Source organism: Danio aesculapii, chromosome 7 (genome assembly GCF_903798145.1).
Source record: "Danio aesculapii chromosome 7, fDanAes4.1, whole genome shotgun sequence".
Lineage (NCBI taxonomy): Eukaryota > Metazoa > Chordata > Actinopteri > Cypriniformes > Danionidae > Danio > Danio aesculapii.
This window is the reverse complement of record NC_079441.1, coordinates 5027655-5052482: the sequence shown is the minus strand read 5'-3', so window position 1 is coordinate 5052482 and position 24828 is coordinate 5027655. Positions and strand designations below refer to the sequence as shown.

General features: G+C 37.7%; 1 protein-coding gene across 1 annotated transcript in view; it reads right to left on the bottom strand.

Moving 5' to 3' along the window:
• Nucleotides 1-24828, bottom strand: part of sf3b2 (splicing factor 3b, subunit 2) — a 42089-nt gene that overhangs the window by 11604 nt on the left and 5657 nt on the right. The window contains exons 5-16 of the mRNA XM_056460957.1: nt 23343-23469; nt 19057-19154; nt 18851-18959; nt 15774-15862; nt 15507-15698; nt 10783-10905; nt 10627-10707; nt 9186-9413; nt 5360-5509; nt 3314-3403; nt 3115-3222; nt 1630-1737 (exon numbers count right to left, since the gene is read on the bottom strand). Coding sequence (XP_056316932.1) covers nt 1630-1737; nt 3115-3222; nt 3314-3403; nt 5360-5509; nt 9186-9413; nt 10627-10707; nt 10783-10905; nt 15507-15698; nt 15774-15862; nt 18851-18959; nt 19057-19154; nt 23343-23469 — 1503 coding nt within the window. The remainder of the gene's footprint in view (nt 1-1629; nt 1738-3114; nt 3223-3313; nt 3404-5359; nt 5510-9185; nt 9414-10626; nt 10708-10782; nt 10906-15506; nt 15699-15773; nt 15863-18850; nt 18960-19056; nt 19155-23342; nt 23470-24828) is intronic.

Below are 24828 nucleotides of genomic sequence, written 5' to 3'. Positions count from 1 at the left end.
TGTTGCGGGCCAAACTTTACATGCATCACACAGACATGCATATTTTAATATATATATATATATATATATATATATATATATATATATATATATATATATATATATACACACACACACACACACACACACACACACACACATACATACATATATACATGTGTGTGTGTGTGTGTGTGTGTGTGTGTGTGTGTGTGTGTGTGTGTGTGTGTGTGTATTATGGAATTATTTTAATTTGTCGTCCAACTGTGTTTCTAGAAAGACTTACATTTTTAAAATCTTGAATCTTCTCTGAGCAAATTACAGTTGCAACACTCATCAGACACTCCTTTATAAATCCTTCTTCAGTGAAGGGTTTCCTGTGCTGTGCGATTAGCTGAGCTACCTCATAACTAGCCAGCGTAGAATTTTCTTGCACTTTATTAGCACAGAAAAGCTGCTGTTGTTGAGCTGATAGGGCAGTTGCTAATTGTTTTACTTCATGATCTCGTTCGGCACCAGTGTAAGAGCTGAAGGCCTGATGTTTTGTTTCATAATGTCTTTTACTATTATATTCCTTCATTACTTCAACTGATTCCTGGCAAATTAGACACATTTCCTGCTGACCTCTGTGAAGAAATATTCTTTGCCCCAACGTGACTGAAATTTCCTGCACTCACTGTTGATTTTCCTTTTTCTTGGTTGCGCCATGGCTTGCCAAAATGTGATTATTAATTATGTTTCCTTCAGTTTGGGCGGTTTGTTTTACTTCATAACAGGAACTGCTGCCTAATTGAAGGCATGTGATAGCGACATCCGGTGGTTATTTATTGAATTACATTCAGTTGTGTATAGCGGGCCAAATTTTATTATTATTATTTATAAAAAGCCTCGCGGGCCGCCACAAAACTGATTGCGGGCCGCAGATGGCCCGCAGGCCGTAGTTTGAACACCCCTGCCCTAAGAGGTTAATGCTTTAAATCAATATTGTTTATTTATTAATATTCTTTAATACTTAATATTTTAAAAACATGTTGCGTATGATTATTTGAATTATTTACACATTATATTTTGTTGTTAAATTACATTTTTTATTTTAAATATTTTGTATTTTTGTTTAATGGAGTCTTAAGTTGCACAGGTCTATTTACGGCAAAGGCCAAAAATACATTTTAGAAGTCAAAATTATTGATTTTCATTTTATGCCAAAAACCATTAGAATATAAAGATCATATTTCATGAAGACATTTAGTAAACGTCCTTCCAGAAATAAACTAAAACTTAGTAATGTGAACTGCCAAGAATGTAATTTAGACAACTTTAAAGGCATTGTTTCCTCAATGTTTATATTTGTAAACTCCCAGAGCAGATTTTCAAATAGTAATTTCTGTCAAATACTGTCCTATTATAACCACACATCCTCTGAAATCTGAATAAACTTGCTTTTCATTGACGTATAAATCTCAATTTCAAAATAATAGACTGGTTTTGTGGTCAAGGGCCACAAAGTAGTATCATTTTTCTAATCTAATATAATATTTCTACCATAAGGGCAGTTTTTAAAACACTTAAATCAGGCACTTCTATGACTAGTGTGTGTCATCTACTGCTGCTTCATATTTATAATAATGGACAGGATTTGCATGTCCTGACCTGGAAGTCTATGGAGTTGGTGCCAAACACATCTCCGTAGAGCGGTTTTCCTGTCTCGTCAACAGGAGGTTTTCCCCAACCACCAGCGTGATACCCAAACGAACAGCCCTGGAATCACAAACACAGCTCAGTATGAACAAACGGCATTTCAACAGTATAACATTTCATAAATATTTACATCAGCTCCTCTATTAGACGATAATCTGCTGCTTTTTGGCTAGATCAGGTGCCATGAACAATACACATCACTTCCTGTCCAATTATTCACAACATAAAATGTACACTCTCTAGTTTCCTTATGGGGACATTCTCGATAACAAATATTCTCCATCCCACTGATCAGAGTTCCTGCATTATTCTGTATAGTGAAAAATGACTCATTTCCCCCCAATTTTATTGTATTTGTTCATATACATAATCGGTTGTTATCTGGAAATAACATACCTTGTAATGTAGCGACTGACCATGCAGAATCAACTAGTATATGAGAGAAATAATACCATTTATTAAACGACTGTATGGAATATTTAATTCTGATTGGTCAGTCACTACATTACAATTTATGTTTTTCCCAGATAACAAATCGCTGAACAGCACTCATTCTGGAACTTTGAATGATCTTAACCCTCATTAAATACGTTGGCATCCATATTTATATGCTTGTCGTTTTTGAATGTTTGATGGCATCTTGTGTCTGAATAATACGTTGGTTAGTGTATACTCCATTCAGCCGTTTCGTTTCAGTCAGTATTCAGTTCTTTGACTGTTTGGCGCCATCCTGTATCTGAATAATGCATAGATTAATGTATACTGCATTCAGCTGTTTTTGCTTTAGACAGCTTTGTGTTTTTGAGTGTTTTGCACCATCTAAAGGGCCACGGCTGCTTTAAAAATGCCATGAATGATTTCAGAGTGCACTATGAAAGGAGCACAATTGTCATTACGAAGTTCGCTAAAAGAGAACTGTAAAACAAATTACTTTGAAAGCACATTAAACATGTTAGAGATCACTTTTCTTCATTTATTAATATGGTTTTATTTATTAAGCATTCAGTGTGGATGTTGGAATCTTGGAAAGGAATAGGACATAGGGGGAATAACTGGGAGTAGAACACAACCAGGAACTCTGCTTCTACTACAGCTCTAGAGAAGCAGTTCAACCGCACACGTTTGCGAATGTTCGTTGGAACGGCGGATTTGGGAAATGCCAAATTGCTGAACTAAAATTGCGACGATGAAACTTGCGCCCTCAGTTAGCTAATGATGGTTCTGGGAACGCAACAATGGACGGTTGTTTTCGCAGAATAAAGCCTTCAGTCTTATACAACAGCGTTCCGCTTTACATTATACAGTTGATAAACCTGTCAGTCTTTATGATAACAACCTCCTAAATGTACTTTACCCTTCAACATTTTATTTACAACAAGAAATTCTGATTCCATATTATGCCCATCATGTTGTTCAGTGTGTGTGTGCGTGTCAGACCTCAGGTATGGGGGCGTTGAGGCCGGGGATCTTCAGGTTTGGGTATGATGGTGGAGGTCCGTATCTCTGCATGGCGATGAGCCACGGTGGAGGAACTTTATGAGAGTTCTGCAGAAACAAACACACAGATAACATTACACAAGAGCTATTTCATAGTAGAAAGCATGAGGAGACGTCCTGTAGTGTGAAGTGAACTCACAGGTCCGGTAGGCATCCCGAGAGCCACCCGTAGCTCATCCGACAGATCGCCCGGCTTCTTCTCCTTCAGCCGCGTCTCAAACTCCTTACCCTGATAAAATCAACAACAGTAGCAACTCATTAGGGGATTATTAAAAAGTCATGAACGCATAAAAGACAATTTTAGTCACACTTCTGTTACGTCCTGAGACGTATCTTTTTGTGGGCACAATGTGCTTGTGTTTTCTCTCTCTCTCTCTCTCTCCCTGCAGGTAATTGTGTCCACCTGGTAGTGATCATTGGATCTTTCTAGTGATTGACTGTTATGAGAGGAGAGAGACCATTTAACCTGATCTACACTTCAAACCATTGTTGGTGGTGGCTAGATCGTGCAGTGGCAGAACTTTTCTCCACATAGAGACCTTGTGTTTGTTAGAGCTTTCAAAATTTGAGTTGACTTCAATATTTACAGTGTGGTGAAGCTATTTAAGTCAGACTTCTACTTTCAGTGATCTTGTTGATAACATCTAATAATTCACCCACAGAGAAGCGAGTCTGGTTGATTTGTTTGTTTGTTTGTTTATTTTAAGGGTTAAGTAGGAAGGTGGGTGCCATTTTGTTTTGAATCAGTTTTCTCCTGTTTGTTAGTAGAGGGAGTTAGTTAGTTTATGTATTTTTGTTTCTTCTCATTTCAGATTAGCAAGAGTTGATATTAGGAGTTAGCTTGTTTATGTTTGTTGTTTTGGCCTTGCCCCCTTCTAAATTAATACCCTGTTTTCTTTGTTATATTTTGATGTAAATAAACTTCTCTTTTCTTGATTTGACCTTGTTTAAGTCTCTAGAAATTCTGTTTGAGGAGATAACTCATCAATCTCGTTTTTTCTAGCCATTGCACATCACCCACCACCAATCATTCATTTTCCGTTGCGGTCACATCCCTAGACCTGAAAAGATCGTAACACTTCATTTTAAAGTAAAATTATTGCTTTTAATAAGCTATTAACTTGATTTTTACCATGATAAACTCCTAATTTGCTGCTTATTAATACACAAAATATAAATTCTGGAGTTTTTTGGGGGATAACTTAATTTTTTTATGTTCAATCCACTCAAATTTATAAAAACTAATAAGTTAACTCAATTCTTTTATGTTGTCCCAACATAAAATCAACTGCGTGGAACCCAACATGTTTTTACAGTGTTATTATTAAGGTGTGTAACTGGATTTAGGTATCGGATTAGAGATGTAGAATAAGAAAATACAGAATATGTGCTTTAGAAGTACTAATAAACAGCCAAAACCTTAATTAATTAGTACTTAAACTAAAGTGTTACCAACATTTGTTGCGATGTTAACAGATCACATTGCTGAATAGGACTCGAACACTTTAATAGCAAGTGAAAATTAGTTGTTTCTCATTTGTTTTCTCATGTTTTATATGATGTATATGCATTAAAAGGTGGATTAAGCGATTTTTGAAAGAACACAGTATCCGACTGAGCCCCAAAACAGACTTGCACTTAAAGCTGCTGATGCTCTAGTCATTGCACTGATTACTGAACAACCGTGCTGATTGTGATGCATCCTACATTTTCAGTATCATTCCACTAGTCTTTGTAAGACGACCCTATTGGTCAGTGAAAAAAAAAGTGTTAAATCATGTGTAGTAAACCCAGGGATGAGATGATAACCGGTTTCAAGGTTTATCATGGTTTGGAAAAGTTTTAAAGCTGCTAAAATCTTCTGTTTTAAAATTTGTTGCTTATGCACCAACATACAAGCATGCTGTAGACCTGAACAGTGTAGGGGCTTACTTTATATCCACAGAAAAGAAAGCCATTCAAAGATGCCCTTTAAGCTATAAAGAAAGTAGTTTTTTTTTTACCCAGACATTAAAAAAGAACATATTTTAGAGCAGAAATCACAATACTGGGACATTTCTATCCAAGGTTATCATACTGTCAGAATCTTATACCAGCCCATGCCTAAATAAACCATGCGTTTCCCGTCCCAATCAGAGCATCATTATGAAGTAGCCCTATAAAAACGGCAGTAACTGGAGCGTACCTCATAGTAAAGGTCTCCGTGGATGGTGAGTTTGGGCTTGATCTGCCATTTGAAGAAGGCATCGTGCAGCTTCTGGTAGTCGATGTCGATCTTCCCCATCTTGGGTCGAACTTTCTCTCTCATCTTGGTCTTCATGGTTTTGGCGTCTTCCTGCAGGGAAAGAGAGAAACAGGGTTTTACACCTTTTCACAAAGTCAAATTTAAGTACTTTTTAAAGACTGTCTAGGTACATTAGATAATTCGCCACACTTGAAATGTGCTGGAAATGTTGGAAAAGACATACTCGCATATACAAATATTACAGAGGCTGTAATACTCTGTATAATATTGAACCATGTGGTACGAACTCCACAGTTCAATAAGCATATGGAAGCTTTCGGTATTGCATAAAATTTTGTATTGTATTTTGCATTTCCCAAATTGCTTTAATTACTCTCTGAACTGGCTCTGTGCATGTAGAAATGCGTATTCATGCACTGAAACACGGCTCCCTGCGAGTAAATGTCCATTACTGAGCACTAAAGTAGGAAACGCTTTCACCTGAGAATGAAAGTGACGTGAGCCGTATTGACAGATCTGTCAAGTGTCTCAACTGAGCAGCTGAATAAAAGTTACAACGTGCACATCAAGTCTTGCCTCTCAATGGTAAAATCCCAATTACTATGTCCACCTGTCTTACTTGAGACGTAACTCAAATTCAATCGGTTATGCCTTGAAATGTGAACACTTGGGAAATGGTTTTGTCTGCAGGGTTATATTGGATTATATTTTTCAACGTTAGTTACATAAACCTGAAAAGCACAGCTTGAGTTATTTTAGTTTGCAATATTGTATTTATTTTGTACTTTATTTTGCTAGTAGAGTGTTTTTTTATTTTATTTTTAAGTGCCATTTTTTTATTATTGGACATGTATGCCGAACCGTACTGAAACAGTAGGGATGGTTACTGTATGCGCTTGCTGTTGTACTATTTGGTGGAACAAGACAAACATTTTTCACGTGAGATTGCCAACAGCGCAGACGAATATCAAATATCGCAAATTAGAAAAGGTTGTTCTGTTAACTTCTGCTACTGTAGGTTACAATCATTTAGTAACAATTATCCAGTACCGATAGCAAAACTGTTAACGTCAGAGCTTATCAATACTTCAGTCTTTTAAAATTTAGCACCGATAAAAGTACCAGAGTTTCAGCACATCCCTACAAAACAGTGACCTTAAAACCAATGAAATCGCTCTGCTCTTGACTGATTATAGCTCAGTAATGGTTCACCTTTATTTACTTTATATAGTGAAGATTATATACAGTGCGCAGGGTTATATTTTTATGGTTAGGTACATGAAAAAACGGAAAAATATTTATTTCTGCTATATTGAATTTATTTTGTATTGTTTAGCTTGTACAGTTTTATAAATCCAACATCTATATTTGACAGTGCTTTCTTACAGAACATACAGCTGAAGTCAAATTGATTCGCCCTCCTGTTTGTTTTTTCTTCTTCTTCCAATATTTGCCTAATGATATTTACTGGAGCAAGGAATTTTTCACAGTAATTCCTACAATATTTTTTCTTCTGGAGAAAGTCTCATTTGTTTTATTTTGGCTAGAATAAAAGCAGTTTTTTATTTATTTTAAACCATTTTAAGGTCAATATTATTAGCCCCCTTAAGCAATACTTGTTCTAAATTGTCTACAGAACAAACCACTGTTATACAATGATTTGCCTAATTAACCTAGTTAAGCCTTTAAATGCGACTTTAAGCTGAATACTAGTATCTCAAAAAATATCTAGTCAAATATTAAATACTGTCATCATGGCAAAGATAAAATAAATGAGTTATTAGAGAAGAGTTATTAAAACTATTATGTTTAGAAATGTGTAGGAAAAAAACTCCATTAAACAGAAATTGGGGGAAAAAAATATACAGGATGGCTCATAATTCAGACTTCAACTGTATATGAAACCGTGACCTAAAACTAAAAACCAAACCGTGAGAAGCCTGTATTGTCGCACCCCCCTATTAGAGCTTATAAGTAGTTGTAAGTTGGAGGTGTTTGGAGCTAAACTCTGCAGAGCTCCAGGAATAGCCTTTGAGACCAAGACTGCTGGATAGAGACGTCAATGAAGCAGCACAGTTTATATGAAGTCGCTTCACTAGATTATAAACGTCAGTCAGGAACGGTGTCATAAAAAACAAGACGAGCTCTGGAATAAAATAATCACAAATCACTGTCAGTCCTCAAGGCCTCGAGAGCGCGTGTGTCATGATGTAAAGACAGAGCAGAAATACTGAGCTGCTTTATGCAATGATTTACTCAATGCTGCCAAACTGAGGGGGACGAAAATAAATAAGATCACATTTGAGCTTTTCACATCTACTGATCTATTTTGGTCAAACTTTAAATATTGAAGGTAAATAAAGAAGAGTGTTGATGCTTTCAAAACTTTATTAATATGTACACCCGTCCAACTGGCATGTAGACATGGTCAAGACGATCTGCTTCAGTTTAAACTGAGCATCAGAATGGGGATGAAAGGGGATTTAAGTGACTTTGAATGTGGCATGGTTGTTGGTGCCAGATGGGCTGGTCTGAGTATTTCAGAAACTGCTGATCTACTGGGATTTTCAAGCACAACCGTCTCTAGGGTTTACAGAGAATGATCTGAAAAAGAGAAAATATCCAGTGAGTGTCAGTTCTGTGGGTGCAAATGCCTTGCCAGAGGTCAGAGGAGAATGGCCAGACTGGTTCCAGCTGATAGAAAGGCAACAGAAAGGCAACACGTCCAACCTTGAAGCAGATTGGCTACAGCAGCAGAAGACCACACCGGGTGCCGCTCCTGTCAGCTAAGAACAGGAAACTGAGGCTACAATTCGCACAGGCTCACCAAAATTGGAAAAACGTTGCCTGGTCTGTTGAGTCTCGATTTCTGCTGCGATATTCGGGTGGTCGGGTCAGAATTTGGCATAAACAACATGAAAGCATGGATCCATCCTGCCTTGTATCAACGGTTCAGGCTGGTGGTGGTGGTGTAATGGTGTGGGGGATACTTTCTTGGCACACTTTGGGTTCATTAGTACCAACTGAGCATTGTGTCAAGGCCACAGCCTCTCTGAGTATTGTTGCTGACCATGTCCATCCCTTCATGACCACAGTGTACCCATCTTCTGATGGCTACTTCCTGCAGGATAACGTGCCATGTCAAAGCATGAATCATCTCAGACTGGTTTCTTGAACATGACAATGAGTTCACTGTACTCAAATGGCCTCCACAGTCACCAGAACTCAATCCAATAGAGCACTTTTGGGATGTGGTGGAATAGGAGACTCACATCATGGATGTGCAGCCGACAAATCTGCAGCAACTGCGTGATGCTATCATGTCAATATGGAGCAAAATCTTTGAGGAATATTTCCAGTACCTTGTTGAATCTATACCACCAAGGATTAAGGCAGTTCTGAAGGCAAAAGGGGGTCCAACCTGGTGCTACGTTCCTACTCTCACCTATGGTCATGACCGAAAGGACAAGATCTCGGATACAAGCGGCCGAAATGAGCTTCCTTCTGCGAGATTTCATACAGGAATATGAGCTCAAACAATTTAATTCCGCTGATATTTATACTAGGTGAAGATACCAACAGGACATGAAGATATAATTTAAAGGGTCATGCATTTATTTACCCATTACAGTCCTTGTATTCTTCTAATTTTCAACATTTACATTTAAAGTCAATGTTTTTATAACTTGGTGCTCTTTGAAGATAAAAACTTGATGTACCGGTGTGAAATAGGAGTGTGTGTATATGATTGCGTGTGAGTGTTGACCTTCTCTTGCAGGGCTTCCCTCATCTCCTGGATGCCAGTCCTCCTGATGAACTCGGGCAGCTCAAATGGGGGTTTCTCAATACCTCTCTTCCCCTGCAGGTACTTCCTCTTGAAGCACCAGTGGCGCGGGACAGGGACTGTGTTTCTGGTGGCCTTCAGGTGGACCAGCAGTTTGGGCTCCTGCGCAGTCACATCGTGCATCTCCACGACATCAGGACGAGCCACCAGCTGACACACACAAGACAGAACAACATTATGATGGACGATTATAGTAACTGATATAGTGCTAATATCAGTTGTACATCTTAGCCGTTTCCCCTTAATATGGTGATTAAAGGGCGCCTATTATGCAAAAATGACTTTTATGAGGGGTTTAAACACAGTCGTGTGGTGACAGTGTGCGAATATAACCAGCTTCTAATAGTAAAAATGTATTAACGTCATTATAAAACACACACACTTAATAAAAACAAACACATTGGTCTCGGCTTATGATTCTCACTTGAGGTGTGAGAGGTCCGGGTTCGGATCCCGGACGAGCCCCCATTTGTTACAATAGGTTACCATATGAGCAGGCAGCGTTGGGGAAAGTTACTTTTAAAAGTAGTGTATTACAATATTGAGTTACTCCCCCAAAAAAGTACCTAACTGCATTACTTAGTTACTTTTTAATGGAAAGTAATGCGTTAGGTTACCTTTGAGTTACTTTTGCGTTACTTTTTCTTACCTGCGTGAGGTTTGATCTCTTTCAGAACTTGCAGGCGTTTTTTCACCAGCTTTATAGTGAAGCTCTGCATTTACCCACACCTATAGACCACTTTGAGAGATGTAAACTATACCAATGGTCAATTCAAAAACAAGAAGTGTGTCAGAATGCGCAAGTATATGGAGATGATCCTCTCAGTCGCTGACATTATCTTCAGCAGCTCAAAACTCGAATGGCGGACAGCTGCTTCTCACTTAGGGCTGATATGCTAATGAGGGACACTAATGGGCGGGGCTTCCCCCTCTAATAACACATACGAAAGGACAATGTCAATCAAAGTGTTTCTGTAGACTGGTGTGTGTGTGTCTCTCGTGCTTTTCCTCTCTACAGGCCCCGCCCCAATTATGCAGACAACGTAATTGAACGTAACAAATCCCTGGGATTGGCTGGAGTGAGCCAGGGCGTCTTTTAAAAAAGAGAAATGGGCGTGGAGCGGAGGAACGTGTTGGTTGGTGTTGTAGAAAAAATATATATAGTTGCAAGTGTTATTTTTTGATTGTGTAAATAGTGAGTACATTTTGACTTTTGTTTTTTGATTACCCCCCCCAGACTAGGGTTGTAACACTTAACATTATAAGCTGGTCATAATCACAAACTGTTGCCGCACAACTGTCTTTAAAGCCCTTACAAAAGTGATTTTTGCATAATAGGTGCCTTTTAAAGTAGTTAAATTACCTGTTTCAGCTCTGCCACAGTCAACCTGTTCATCCTCCTGAGCTTCTTTTTGGACAGCTTGGGCAAGTCCTTCTTGATTTCCTGTCAAACAGGAAGTGGAGGAGTTAGACAGGAATATTATTAGACCACACGACGTCTACGTGTCCTTCCACTCACCTCATCACTGTCGTCGCTGTCCCTCTTCTCCAGCTCGAATCCCTTCTTCTTAAAGGACAGGATTTCAGGCTTCTCAGGCTTCTCTGGCTCCTTTTCCTTCTCCTTTTTCACATCATCCGTCAGCTGTGAGAAAAAAAGAAGCCGTTCAAAGCCCACATCCATCACAACATGACTCGCAATAACATTTCCCAGTTTTAAACATCGGCCCAGGTGAATGAATCTGGATGGATGTCGAGCTGTGATGGAGGAGCATGAATTATATCAGATCTATATGAAACTTCGAACCCACAGGTTGAAAAGGGAGACTTTAATATCTAGTGGTTTTTTTTTATTTATTATTAAGGGTTTCATTCATAATTCATTCAAAACGCTTTTGATTACAATGTAGTCCTGGTTCCTAAAACACACACAACCAATCAGCAGTAAGGAGTGTGTTTAGTAACTATTCACCTTATTCTCTGCGTATGAGCAGGTGCAGCCATTCGAATCTTTTTGGTTGAAAAGTTCCGGTCTCATTCACTTCCATTCATTTTTAGAGGTTAAAAACAGCTCGTTCTGCTGCTTGATGTTGCAAACTGATCTTTTCGTATTATATTATTCTACTTTTTATGCATAGTCATGCAAACACTTGTTTGTAGAGCAAGTAGTTTGATCGTTTTCTGCTGTTTATTATTTCTAGTAATTTCTCCCGCAGGCAACTGAATCGGAAGTCCTGTAGCAATCGCAAAAACGAGAGCACTTCCGCATTGTAAAATAAGGTCAATAGTGGAGATATTAAAAAGGGGTGGAGTTAAGACTAATCCATAGAGCTGTGAACCTACACTGGTGTCATTGTTCGGTTACAATTATCATGCCATCGATTCAGTTCAAGTCGATATCTCTGTGCATCGACGATGCTTTTCATACAGTTTTATATTTTCTTAAGAGCACAGTAATTTTTGTATTAAAGTGTATAAATATATTTATCTACTATTTGTAATACAATTTTGTCCTTTAATACAAACAGTCAGATATATAAACTGTACTAGGGGTGAGCGATATGACCTAAAATTAATATCACAATATTTTTCATATTTTGAACGGTGACGGTATAATATCATGGTATTACTTTCAATAGCAAAATAATATACATCTCAAGGAAGAACAGACAAAAGAAAGTCTCACTTCTATCACTCTTTAAAAGTTTTGCTTTCGGTTTGTGTCATTTTAAATGCTCCGTCCCGTTATGAGCTGATCTTCATTTTTCTCTGTTTGTGGAATAAAGCGGCACCAATTTATGAGCAGACAGAGCAGGATTCTCGCGATGACCACCGGCGCAATACCGCTCTTTGTTATGAGCCGTAGTTTCAGTGTAAACTTAGTAAAGGTGAGTTTCTTTGGCGATGATATGTACAGTGTTAGACTTTATATTTAGCGGACATTTGTGCTGAACACGCAGTGAAAGCAACGCAACAAGATTCGGGCACCTTCTCCGAAAACACTCGATTGATCTCCGCTGGCGGATCAACATTTACCTCATGTCATGATCGCTGTCATCTGCGCCATTATTATTATTATTATTATTATTATAACTTTAGGTGAGGATTGCAAACCTGTGCACTTTTCACTCTTTAGCCGTTTGCATTTCCTGCAGTAACAAAAGCTCCCTGTTATCTGACAGCGGGAAGCGTTGAGTGATTGACAGCTAATATGAACCAATACAGCAGCAGGGTAGAGCGATTGAGCAAGTTTATAGAGAAAATCAAATCAGATTGCACTACAACCATTATATTCAGACACACAAATGCTCCCAAATATATTATGAGGGCGCATAGATTAAATTTCGGGCGCTCATGCGACCAAAATGGTTGCAATTTCGAGCCCTGTAGTATAAGGACATGTATTCAGACCACAACTGAACGTTTGAAGAAAATTGAATGCCTTATTATTTAGAATTAGCTATTATTGATGTAAATGCAGCTGTTCAAGGCGCATAATTGATTTATTACGGTTTTGACTGTATTAGAAAATCCATGTCATGGCGCAATGTCATTGGTCACACGCTCAACAGAAAGGGCTGCGTTTGGCTCTTGCGTGCTGCGCTCTTCATATGAGAGTGACACTGATAAACGGCAGCGGCGATCACAGCTGATTCATAATAGTCATGGTGGAGAAAACTCTGTAGGCACGCGCTTGTGTCTGTATCCCGATGTATCGCTCTAACCGCAGAGAGGAGAGGAAAAGTCACGCCAGCAGGTCAAATGGGCCACAGTGAGAGAGAAAGAGAGAAATGGAGTTTACTTTCATTCTCTCAATCGCAGTGAAATAAGGGCTTCTGCTGTAAGTGTCAGTGAAAGACTGTCCAGCAAACACACACACACACATGCAGTGAAATTGTGCACAGTTTCTAAGTTTTTAGAGAGTTGTAAATGTTCACGCTCGCCTCCCTCGCCATAGTAAACTACGGCGACATATGCATATAGGATAAATGACGTCACTACATAATAACCGGTTATTATTATTACTGAACCGATACCGAATTGTCCGCGTCTGCATCGCGGTGCACCAAAGAAACAATTAATTTTGACACCCCACTCAATCTATATTTTGGTCATAATTGTAATCACGATTATTAAAATTAATTATGAGTGGGCCAAATGTACAAGTTGTTATAGTGGGTCACATGTGGAAAACTTTATTATAGTGGGTCACATGTCCATAACGTTATTATAGTGGGCCACAGATCCAAAAATTTTAAATAGTAGGCCACAGATCCAAATTTTTAATATAGTGGGCCACAGATCCAAAAATGTTATATAGTAGGCCATATATCCAAAATGGTAATATAGTGGACCACATATCCAAAATGTTATTATAGTGGGTCACATGTCCTAAATGTTAAGATAGTGGGCCACATGTCCTAAATGTTAATATAGTGGGCCACATGTCTAAAAATGTAGATATAGTGGGCCACATGTCCAAAATGTTAATATAGTGGGCCACATGTCCTAAATGTTAATATAGTGGGCCACAGATCCAAAAATTTTATATAGTAGGCCATATATCCAAAATGGTAATATAGTGGACCACATATCCAAAATGTTAATATAGTGGGCCACATGTCCAAAATGTTAATATAGTGGGCCACATGTCCAAAACGTTAATATAGTGGGCCACATGTCCAAAATGTTAATATAGTGGGCCACATGTCCAAAACGTTAATATAGTGGGCCACATGTCCAAAACGTTAATATAGTGGGCCACATGTCCAAAATGTTAATATAGTGGGCCACATGTCCAAAATGTTATTATAGTGGGTCACATGTCCTAAATGTTAAGATAGTGGGCCACATGTCCTAAATGTTAATATAGTGGGCCACATGTCTAAAAATGTAGATATAGTGGGCCACATGTCCAAAATGTTAATATAGTGGGCCACATGTCCTAAATGTTAATATAGTGGGCCACAGATCCAAAAATTTTATATAGTAGGCCATATATCCAAAATGGTAATATAGTGGACCACATATCCAAAATGTTAATATAGTGGGCCACATGTCCTAAATGTTAATATAGTGGGCCACATGTCTAAAAATGTTAATATAATGGGCCACATGTCCAAAATGTTAATATAGTGGGCCACATGTCCAAAACATTAATATAGTGGGCCACATGTCCAAAATGTTAATATAGTGGGCCACATGTCCAAAACGTTAATATAGTAGGTCACTTGTCCTAAATGTTAATATAGTGGGCCACGTCCAAAACGTTAATGTAGTGGGTCACTTGTCCTAAATGTTAATATAGTGGGCCACATGTCCAAAACATTAACATAGTGGGCCACATGTCCAAAATGTTAATATAGTGGGCCACATGTCCAAAACGTTAATATAGTGGGTCACTTGTCCTAAATGTTAATATAGTGGGCCACATGTCCAAAATGTTAATTTAGTGGGCCACATTCAAAAAAGTTAATATAGAGGGTCATATGTCCAAAACATTATAGTGGGTCACATGTCCAAAAGGTTATTATAGTGGGTCATTGGTCCAAAATGCTTTTAAAGTGAGCCACATGTCAAAAAGTTATTAGTGTTAACTTAAATTTAAGTATATTGAACAAAAAAAAGTATTCCCAAAAACATTTCAAGAATTGTCGTTTCAGCTCATTTAAATAAACAAATCAAATTAATGATTAATTTGAAATATTTTATTTTAATTATTACAGGGAAGATGCTTAAAGCAGTTTGTTTGATTTGTATACTCTTATTCTATTGTATTTTTTCTTTTATTAATTGTAATTAGTTATTCAAAATTAATATTAATACATCCAAACTATCCAAAACTTGGTCATACAGCTCATTAATAATCATTTTAAATCATCGAGATTTCAATCAAGACCAAAATAATCATGATTACAATTTTTCACCCATGTGACCAGTGGATCCAGCTGGTGTGATCTAATCAAACTAATTTAACGATCATAATTAATGAGGTGGAATAAAAACAACAAACTATTTTTCTCCAGCGTTTACAATAAACACAAAGTCATCGAAACTGTTGTGATTATGATTTTTGCCCATAATTGAGCAGCCTTACACTGTAAAAAGCTAACTTCAATTTTAGTTTAATGAGCATAAAACAATTAAGTCCTCCCCCAAAAGAAATATTGTTTGATGTCGTTTCAGCTCATTTTAAATAAGTAGTTTGTAAATATGTAGTCATTTTATTTGGGAGTAGTTTCTGACCTTAAACGCCTCGAAGATCCTCTTGAAGAAGATGAAGTTGGGATCATAAATGGCCGGCTCCTCTGTCACGTACTCGATCTCCACCTCCGGCTCCTTCTCATCTTTCTTCTTCTCCTCGTCCTGCTTCTCCTTCTCCTGCTCGCGCTGCTGCTTCTTCTTCTTCTTCTTCCTGTTCCTGCGCTTGCGGTTTTTCTGAAAGTGCATGAGACGAAATTCAGCACAAGAGTTCAGGAGAGCTTAGATGGCTGAGAGAGTAAAGAAACTCACATCTTTTTTAGACAGACTGCCTTCGTCATCTTCATCGGAATATCCGTGAACATTAGCCAGCTCTGCGAGATCATCATCATCGTCTTCCTCTGAAGATAACAGGGGACAAAAGACAGACATTTAATCGTGACACAGTTTCAGTATATACAGTTCAGCATTTACAGAGCATTTGGAAAGTATTGATAGCGCTTCATTTTCTCCACTATTTTTTTGTTAAAGCCTTACTCTAAAATGGATTAAATTAATTTATTTCCTCAACATTCTACACACAATACCCCATAACGACAATATTAAAAATAAAAAACCTGCAAAAATCACATGTACATCAGTATTCACAGCCTTTACTCAATACTGTGTTGATGCACCTTTGGCAGCAATTACAGCCTCAAGTCTTGTTGAATATGATGCCACGAGCTTGGCACACCTGTCTTTGGGAATTTTTGCCCATTCCTCTTTGCAGTACCTCTCAAGCTCTCTCAGGTTGGATGGTAAGCGACGGTGTACAGCTATTTTCAGATCTCTCCAGAGATCTTCAATGTCTGTACATTGCTGCATTCATCTTTCCCTCTATCCTGACTAGTCTTCCAGTTCCTGCTGCTGTAAAACATCCCCACAGCATGATGCTGCCACCACCGTGCTTCACTGTAGGGATGGTATTAGCCTGGTGATGAGCGGTGCCTGGTTCTCTCCAAACATAACGCCTGGCATTCACTCCAAAGAGTTCAACTTGAGTTTCATCAGAGCAGAGAATTTAGTTTCCTCTGGTCTGAGAGTCCTTCAGATGCCTTTTGGTAAATTCCAGGTGGGGAGTGGCTTCCGTCTGGCCACTCTACCATACAGGCCTGATTGGGGGATTGCTGCACAGATGGTTGTCCTTCTGTAAGGTTCTCCTCTCTCCACAGAACGCTGGAGCTCAGACAGAGTGGCTATCGGGTTATTGATCACCTCTCTGACTAAAGCCCTTCTCCCATGATCACTCAGTTTACAGTAGATGGCCGGCCAGCTCTAGGAAGAGTCCTGGTGGTTCCAAACATCTTCCACTTACAGATGATGGAGGCCACTGTGCTCATTGGAACTTTTTCTGTAACCTTCCCCAGCCTTGTGTCTCAGAGGTCTACAGACAATTCCTTTGTCTTCATGCTTGGTTTGTGCTTTGACATGCACTGCCAACCCTGGGAACTTATATAAACAGGTGTATGTCTTTTCCAATCACGTCCAATCAACTCAATTTACCACAGGTGAACTCCAATGTAGCTGCTGAAACATCTCAAGAATGATCAGTGGAAACAGAATGTACCTGAGCACAATTTAGAGCTTCACGCCAAAGGCTGTAAATACTGATGTACATGTGATTTTTCAGGTTGTTTATTTTTAATAAATTTGCAACTATTTCAACAAATCTCTTTTTCACATTGTCATTATGGGGGATTGTGCGTAGAATGTTGAGGAAATAAATGAATTTAATCCATTTTAGAAAAAAGCTGTAACAAAGAAATGTGGAAAAAGGGAAGCGCTATCAATACTTTCCAGATGCACTGTATATCAGCACTTCTCAAAGTCCAGACCCAGAGAAAATTCGACTCAGACCTATCTCTATTTCCCATTTCAAACATATCATATTTCATTTATGATATATAATTTTGGATAAAATAAATGTCAAAACCTATTTTATCTCATTAAGTTGCCAGTTAATGTATTTACTAACATGAAACAATAATGAACAGTATTGTAGAGCATTTATTCAACCTTTACTAATGCATTATTAAAATCCAAATTCATGCACGTTAACATTAATGCATCCAAGATCATCACGAGTACACCCAAATGAATATGTTAAACTGGAAAAATCAAGAGAAACATAAAATATTTAACATTTACTTTATATTTTGTAGCTTGAAATTTTTTTCTTGTGATAACTTTGTTTTTCATTTGAATTATTAATATTATTAATTGACTGTTTAATAAAGCATTACTTTAAACTCATCTGTCACTTTACAATAAGGTTTCATTAGTTAGTTCATGTTAGTAAATACATTAAGTATGAACAATACATGTAAAGAAATTATTAACCATAGTTCCACATTTACTAATGCCATACTAAAATCCACACTTGTGCTCGTTCACATTGGTAATACACCATGAGTTAACAATGAACAACTGTATTTTCATTAACATGAACAAACACTAATAAATATATTGTTCATTGTTTGTTCATGTTAGTAAATGCATTAACTAACATTAACTAACACAACCTTATTGTAAAGTGTTACCAATGCATCAAAAAGTGTATATTATCACTGAGAAATGGGTATAAAAATCATATTCAAAGGAGGGGAGGGGGGGTACTCATTAATGCTGAGCACTGTATATGTTCACATTCAACTATCTGGGACTATTCTCACACTTGTTTCCTTAAAGTCAACAAGATTTTTTTATTCAATGATGCTACAAACTGAAGAGCATTCAGTTTGACTTCATGAATGCACACACAGATAGCTAATGGAAGTCTCAACAGTACATTCAGTGTTTCTCCCGTGGGTAATTAAGCTTGAAGTGCACTCCAGTGCTCTCATCTTGTAAATATAATTATTATCAGCATTAAAGGAGACATATTATGCCACTTCTTTACAAGATGTAAAATAAGTCTCTAATGTCCCTAGTGTTTAGGTGAAGATTCAGCTCATTATATCGTGCCGTTTTGGTGACTGTCGCTTTAAATTCAAATGAGATTGTGCTCTTTTTTTGAAGTGGGTGGAGCTACAAATAGCTGTGTCAACATAGTGGCAGATTCAAAAACAAGACTAACATCCTATGCTAATGAGGGAGAGACGGTCACTAGTGGGCGGGGCTTTCCCCCTCTGATTACACATGCAAAGGAAAATGTCAATCAAAGTGTTTCTGCAGTCTGTTTTTATCAAGTCTAATTATAAACAAATAGAATTTATCAATTTTGACCATTAAAGGCTGGTTATACTCACACACTGCTGACACTGTGTTTAAACCCCTCTTTTTGCATATTAGGTCCCCTTTAAGGCTATTAAATGTTAAATAAGCCCTGTGCAGTTACACATAGTGACCTGTAGGGGCGACGCTGAGCTGCTCCTGCCTCATTTCCTTCAGCTGCAGGATCTTCTCCAGAGCCTGAGGAATCTTGGGTCCAATGCCGACATCTTCCCCCTGCCACGACTGAACACATGAAAAAAATACACCTTAGATCAACACACAAACATTTTGAAGACGTGTAGTGATTGAGTTGAACTTTCAGGCTTTCAGTTTCTCGTACCTCTCTGCCATCCTCTCCGGGAGGGGGCGGGACTTTCTGCCGTTGATTTTGGGCAACCAATGAAAGGCCTGGAGGAGGTAGACCGCTCTGAATCCCAACTAAAGGAGGAAAACAATCAGGTTTAATGTAGTGATGGGAAATTCAGATCATTTTAGCGATTCGAAACCTTCAATTTGCTAAAATAACATTAAAATTCAACGAGTTGCTTCTAAACATTCACAACTAGCCCAAACGTTGATCCCACTACAAACAAGTCAGAACAAGAATGCTATAAGAAAGAGAAAATAATCAATTTATATTCTCCTGAATTTTGTTTATGATTTTGTACTGATTACTACTCGAAAATTGTAATCTAATTACATTACTAATTACTTCATGCAAAAAGTGGAGTTAAAAGCAGTCAAAAGTTCTTTAGAGACTGGAAATAGGCTGCATTTCACCATAATATTTTAGTTTTTATGCTCAATGAAATCAAAGTAACGTCTGTATTTCCACTTGAAGCAGCCGCTCTTGACAGCAGCCATTTTAGCTCGTGTTATCAAGCAATTTATAAGTGCATGCACATTAACTGACGTTGCAGCGGAAAACTTTAAAAGAAGAAATTTAAAAGAAGCGTTTTTTCTTCAAAATATTAAATTTGTAATGTAAGTAACGCATTTACATTGACTTTAGTAACTGTAATCAAATTACATACATGTAAAATGTAATTCGCTACATTACTGCGTTCCTTAAAAATGTAATTACATTACAGTAACGCGTTACTGTGGAACGCCTTATGGCACGTTTCTACTGAGTGGTACAGAACAGTTCGGAACGCTTTTATGGCCATTTCCACTGTCAGAAGGCATACAGAACCATACCGTACCACTTTTTCGGCACCCTTTCGAAAGGGTACAAAACAGCTGAACGCCATTAGTTTACAGAGATACGTCATTCTCTCTCGCAACAAGCCAGAATGAAAACAAAGGAACTGCCATGTTTTAAATACACAGCCGAGAGATTACAGCGGATTTATTTATATATATATATAAAAATAAAATAACGAGCCATGGTCAATCCGGGCTCAAACAAACCCTGTCGTCGTCTTGAGGAACAGCCACAAAGCCAAAAGAAGAGCAGATTACCCTGTGCCATGTAGTTTTTTACGAGCCAGTCTAAAGCGAGAGCGGTTTCGCTTTCTTGCTAGCGCGCGTCTAACATTATTTCTGAAATAACAAACTTCTTGAGCTAATGATAATAACCTGCGCTTGATTATTGACGTGCTTTTGAAACCCGATCCTGTCAGAAGCTGAGAAACGCGGGAGTGACATGCGAAAGTAGAAGCCGGAAAAAAGGAGCACATTATTTTTTTCAGCAAACATGAACAAACTGCCATGATTAACTATTATCATCACCTTTTGGAGTATTATGAACTCAGAATGATGGAATTACTCTCTAACAGAGGTTGCATGTGCTGCTGAAGATTACAGACACAGATGAGAGGTCTGCACTGACTGTGGGCTATATTTCGTGTTGTTTTTGAACCCATATAAGGACTGAATGTCTGCTGTGTGTAGTTTTTCTGTAGTTGGTAATCTATATTAATTGTAGTTATAATATTCATTTCTGTAGTTGGTAATATATATTGCATCAATTTATTTATTTTATATAATTACAGACGTTACAGTAGGCTATTTCACACTGTCATTGACCTGCAGTTATAATCAACTCATGCTCATAGAAAGGTTAGTAATAAACATTCATACAGAAGTATTTGTGTATAATCTTTATTGGTGCTGTCAAACAAATTATGGCGTTCAAAAAAAGTTAGTACACATGGATGTATTGAAAAAAATGTTTATTACATTCCGCCTTTTCTTCTGTTTTTCAGCCAGTTTCTTGAACTTTCTCCCCTTTAAAAGTGCTAAAACATTTGGAAGACTATAAAAGCTTATTTCTTATTTTGGCCGATTTAAACAATTATAAACAACATAAAAGCAAACATTTTGATGTTCTGAAAGCGACTCCCATGTAGAAGAATCACTTCCTGCCCTCCATCTGAATTTTGTGCGTCATCAATGACATCATGTGAAAACAACCTACATTATGCTTTCAGCTGCATTTTCCAGCATTTTTTGCGATTTCAAACTTTAGAAGTTTGGCATTTGACATTTACATAGTTCATTACAACAGATGCTATTTGGTATACTACTCATTAGTAATGTAGAGTATCCTAAAAAAACACCATCTATGTTTCCATCCAAAAAATGCAAACTTTATGCGCAAAACTGGATTATTGCATAAAAGACATGCGAATAAAGTAGCGTTTCCACACAAAAATCCAAACAAAATCGTCACTTCTTAATTAACCGGCGCCAAATATCAACAATGAAAACGGAATTTGCTGTGGTAGAAGCTGCGTGAATCTTTTCTTTAATTAATAAATGACTTGCATTTCAGAAGGCAATCCTGACATGCAGTGAACGCACGGTGGCGTTTGAAGGCGTGAGACGTGGAGCACAGACGCTCTTGATTCTGGAGGTCTTTAATAATATAATAACACTAATGCTGAAATGGTTAGGGCATTTTTAGAATGACCAAAGCAACATTTGCATATTTAAAATGCGCATAAAAACAGGTAGATGGAAACGTAGCCAGTATGAGCTGAGAGATATGACACGATGCATAAAACGTTTCTATTCATGAGTCTACATGTGTCTGTTGCCTCATTACAAACATACTCAGCAATTTTATGAAAAATAAAAAGATTTACAAATTTTTTTAATAGTTATTAACCATTTAGTAAGACTTATTAAAAGTAAAACAATTATATTTTCATGCAGTCTTAAGCACTTTTCAAACATTATAAACACTAGACTAAAATTCAAGCATTTTCTCAGACATGAGAAAACCCATAATAAAAAACCGTGGTGAACATTCAAGCTTTAAAGGGAACAATTTACCTCTTTTTTATGATTTAATATTAATATTATGGTTCTTCTGAGTGTGCCAGTTTAGGTTCAGTTTAAAACACAATTCAGATTTGTTTATTATAATGTGTTAAAAAGTGTCATGTTAGGGGCGTGTCCACAGCTCGCTGATTTAGGGGTGTGTTGCTTCACATGTAGATTAGTTTCGGATAGACTCAATGAGAAGTACACATGTTTGCAAACCTACCTAAAGATACAATCAATAATTCCGATTAGAGCGATAATGTGGAGAATATTGATCTTGTGTTGAGCCCAATGAGCCTTGCATCTAAAAATAGAGCTAGCGTGTTCCTTTAGTGATATCGCTTAGACTCACGCTGAAAATGGCGGATGTGAATCAACAAACTGAGGATATGATGACGCGCCTGTCAATCAATATTGGTGGGCGGGGGACCGCTCTCCTAGGTAAATTTGCGGTCGGTTTGAAAACCACTCCAATTGGTCCACAGTTTTTTATGTTGTTAAATTGAAAAAAAAAAGCACTGGGTGTGTTTATATCACCCCAATATGACGGTCTATACACCATACATGCACATATGTCTGTCCAAACAGCTTGAAAAGTTGATTTTTTACCATAGGTGCCCTTTAAATTGTTGTTTCAATGTCTGTCTTGGGTTTTGATATGCTTAAGAGCAAATGTAGAGCAATTTTGCATCCGTCAGGATAATTAGGCAATATTTTCTCAAAGGTGAAATTAGAATTAATTTTCAAGTTTGTTGATTATTTTGTGTTTAAGTTTCTTCTGCAACCTCACACAAAGTTAAGACACGCAGCATGTTTTTTATAAACTGTCGGAGTGTATTTATGTGCAATAGTTGACATTTCATGCTGATTTATACACCTAGTTTAGCTGTGTAACATTATAACAGCACATTGCCATATGCCATAATGACTATTTTATATATATATATCACACTTGACCCAACATTAACGAATGAAATGTTATTGTAATATATTTACTAGCACAAACTAATAATGAACAACACTTGCACAGCATTTATTAATCATAGTTTAACATTTACTAATGCATTTTGAACATCTACGTTCATGCTTGTCAACATTAATGCACCATGAGTTAACATGAACAACTTTATTTTAAATAACATGGACCAACACTGCAATAAATGTACTGTTCAATGTTTGCTCATATTAGTACATGCATTAACTAACATTAAATAATCCAACCTTACTGTAAAGTGTTGCCATATTTTCTTATTAAAGTAACATATGAAGACTCTGCCAACATTTTTCCAGGGTGTTAAGTGGTATCAGATAGGAGTGAGTGTTTCCCCATAATTCCCCAGCATGAGCGCTCACCTCTGAGTGGAGGGATAGGGGGTAGGAGGTTGGGCCGGGGTCCCAGATCTGGTCCTCTGGCTCCCGGTGGCCCCTGCTGGATTTTAGCAAGCTCCTGCTGCCGCTCGTGCTCCAGAAGAACAACAGCCTGAGAGAAACGCACACAAACACCATGAGGATTTGATGAAATTTCCGATTTCAGTCTCAATCCGGGTCACGAAACACCAAAACACATATTTTGAGCTGTTGACAGTCATATTTGTGTCCCACGCTGCTATAAACACTATTAGGACACATATCTCACTAACAAGTGAAAATTGGTTGTTTTTGCGTTATTTCGAGCAAATTCGTTCTTCTGGTTTGAAACGAATTTTTGAAGCTGCGTCGCGGCCATGAGATCTTAGCGTGTAGACTGGACGTCTGCACCTGGGAATACCTTATGACGTCTCTGAGTGTGCTGCATTCATTCATGAGTAAGAGTTGGTTCAAACCAATCAGCGCGCTCTATTGTGTATGCATACAACCTCATTAATATGCATGATAGCTTCGAAGACTGTTTGTGTACAGTGTTCAGACGGCAGAGAGACGCCACGTTGTGTTGTCAAGCGGGAGAACATGAATTGTTTGGAGACATGGGTTGTCAGTGTTGCGTTTATAATTTGCTGCAGTGAAGGTTTTGTTTTTATTTTCCCTCTATGAGAGCGCAGCTGGAGTCACGTGTGGATTACAGTGCTCGCGACGCGCGACAGAAATACGTGTATAAGGAACATTTTTTTTACCCGAGAGCTTTTCTCACCTGGAAATGGTGAAATCCCGATTTGCCGCTCGTCTCCTTTTAATAAAGACACGATATGATATGCTTAAGAGCAAATGTTGAGCAATTTTGCATCTGTCAGGATAATTAGGCAATATTTTCTCAAAGGTGAAATTAGAATTAATTAAAGTTTGTTGATTATTTTGTGTTTAAGTTTCTTCTGCAAGCTCACACAAAGTTAAAAAGACATGCAGCATGTTTTTTATAAACTGTCGGAGTGTATTTATGTGTAGTAGTTGACATTTCATGCTGGTTTATACACCTAGTTTAGCTGTGTAACATTATAACAGCACATTGCCATAATGATTATTATATTTTCGGTCACACTTGACCCAACATTAACTAATGAAATGTTATTGTAATGTATTTACTAGCACAAACTAATAATGAACAACACTTGCACAGCATTTATTAATCATAGTTTAACATTTACTAATGCATTTTGAACATCTACGTTCATGTTCATCAACAATAATGCACCATGAGTTAACATGAACAACTTTATTTTCAATAACATGGACAAACACTGCAATAAATGTATTAAGAGTGCAGCTGGACTCACGTGTGGATTACAGTGCTCGCGACGCGCGACAGAAATACGTGTATAAGGAACATTTTTTTACCCAATAGCTTTTCTCATCTGGAAATGGTGAAATCCTGATTTGCCGCTCGTCTTCTTTAAATAAAGACGCG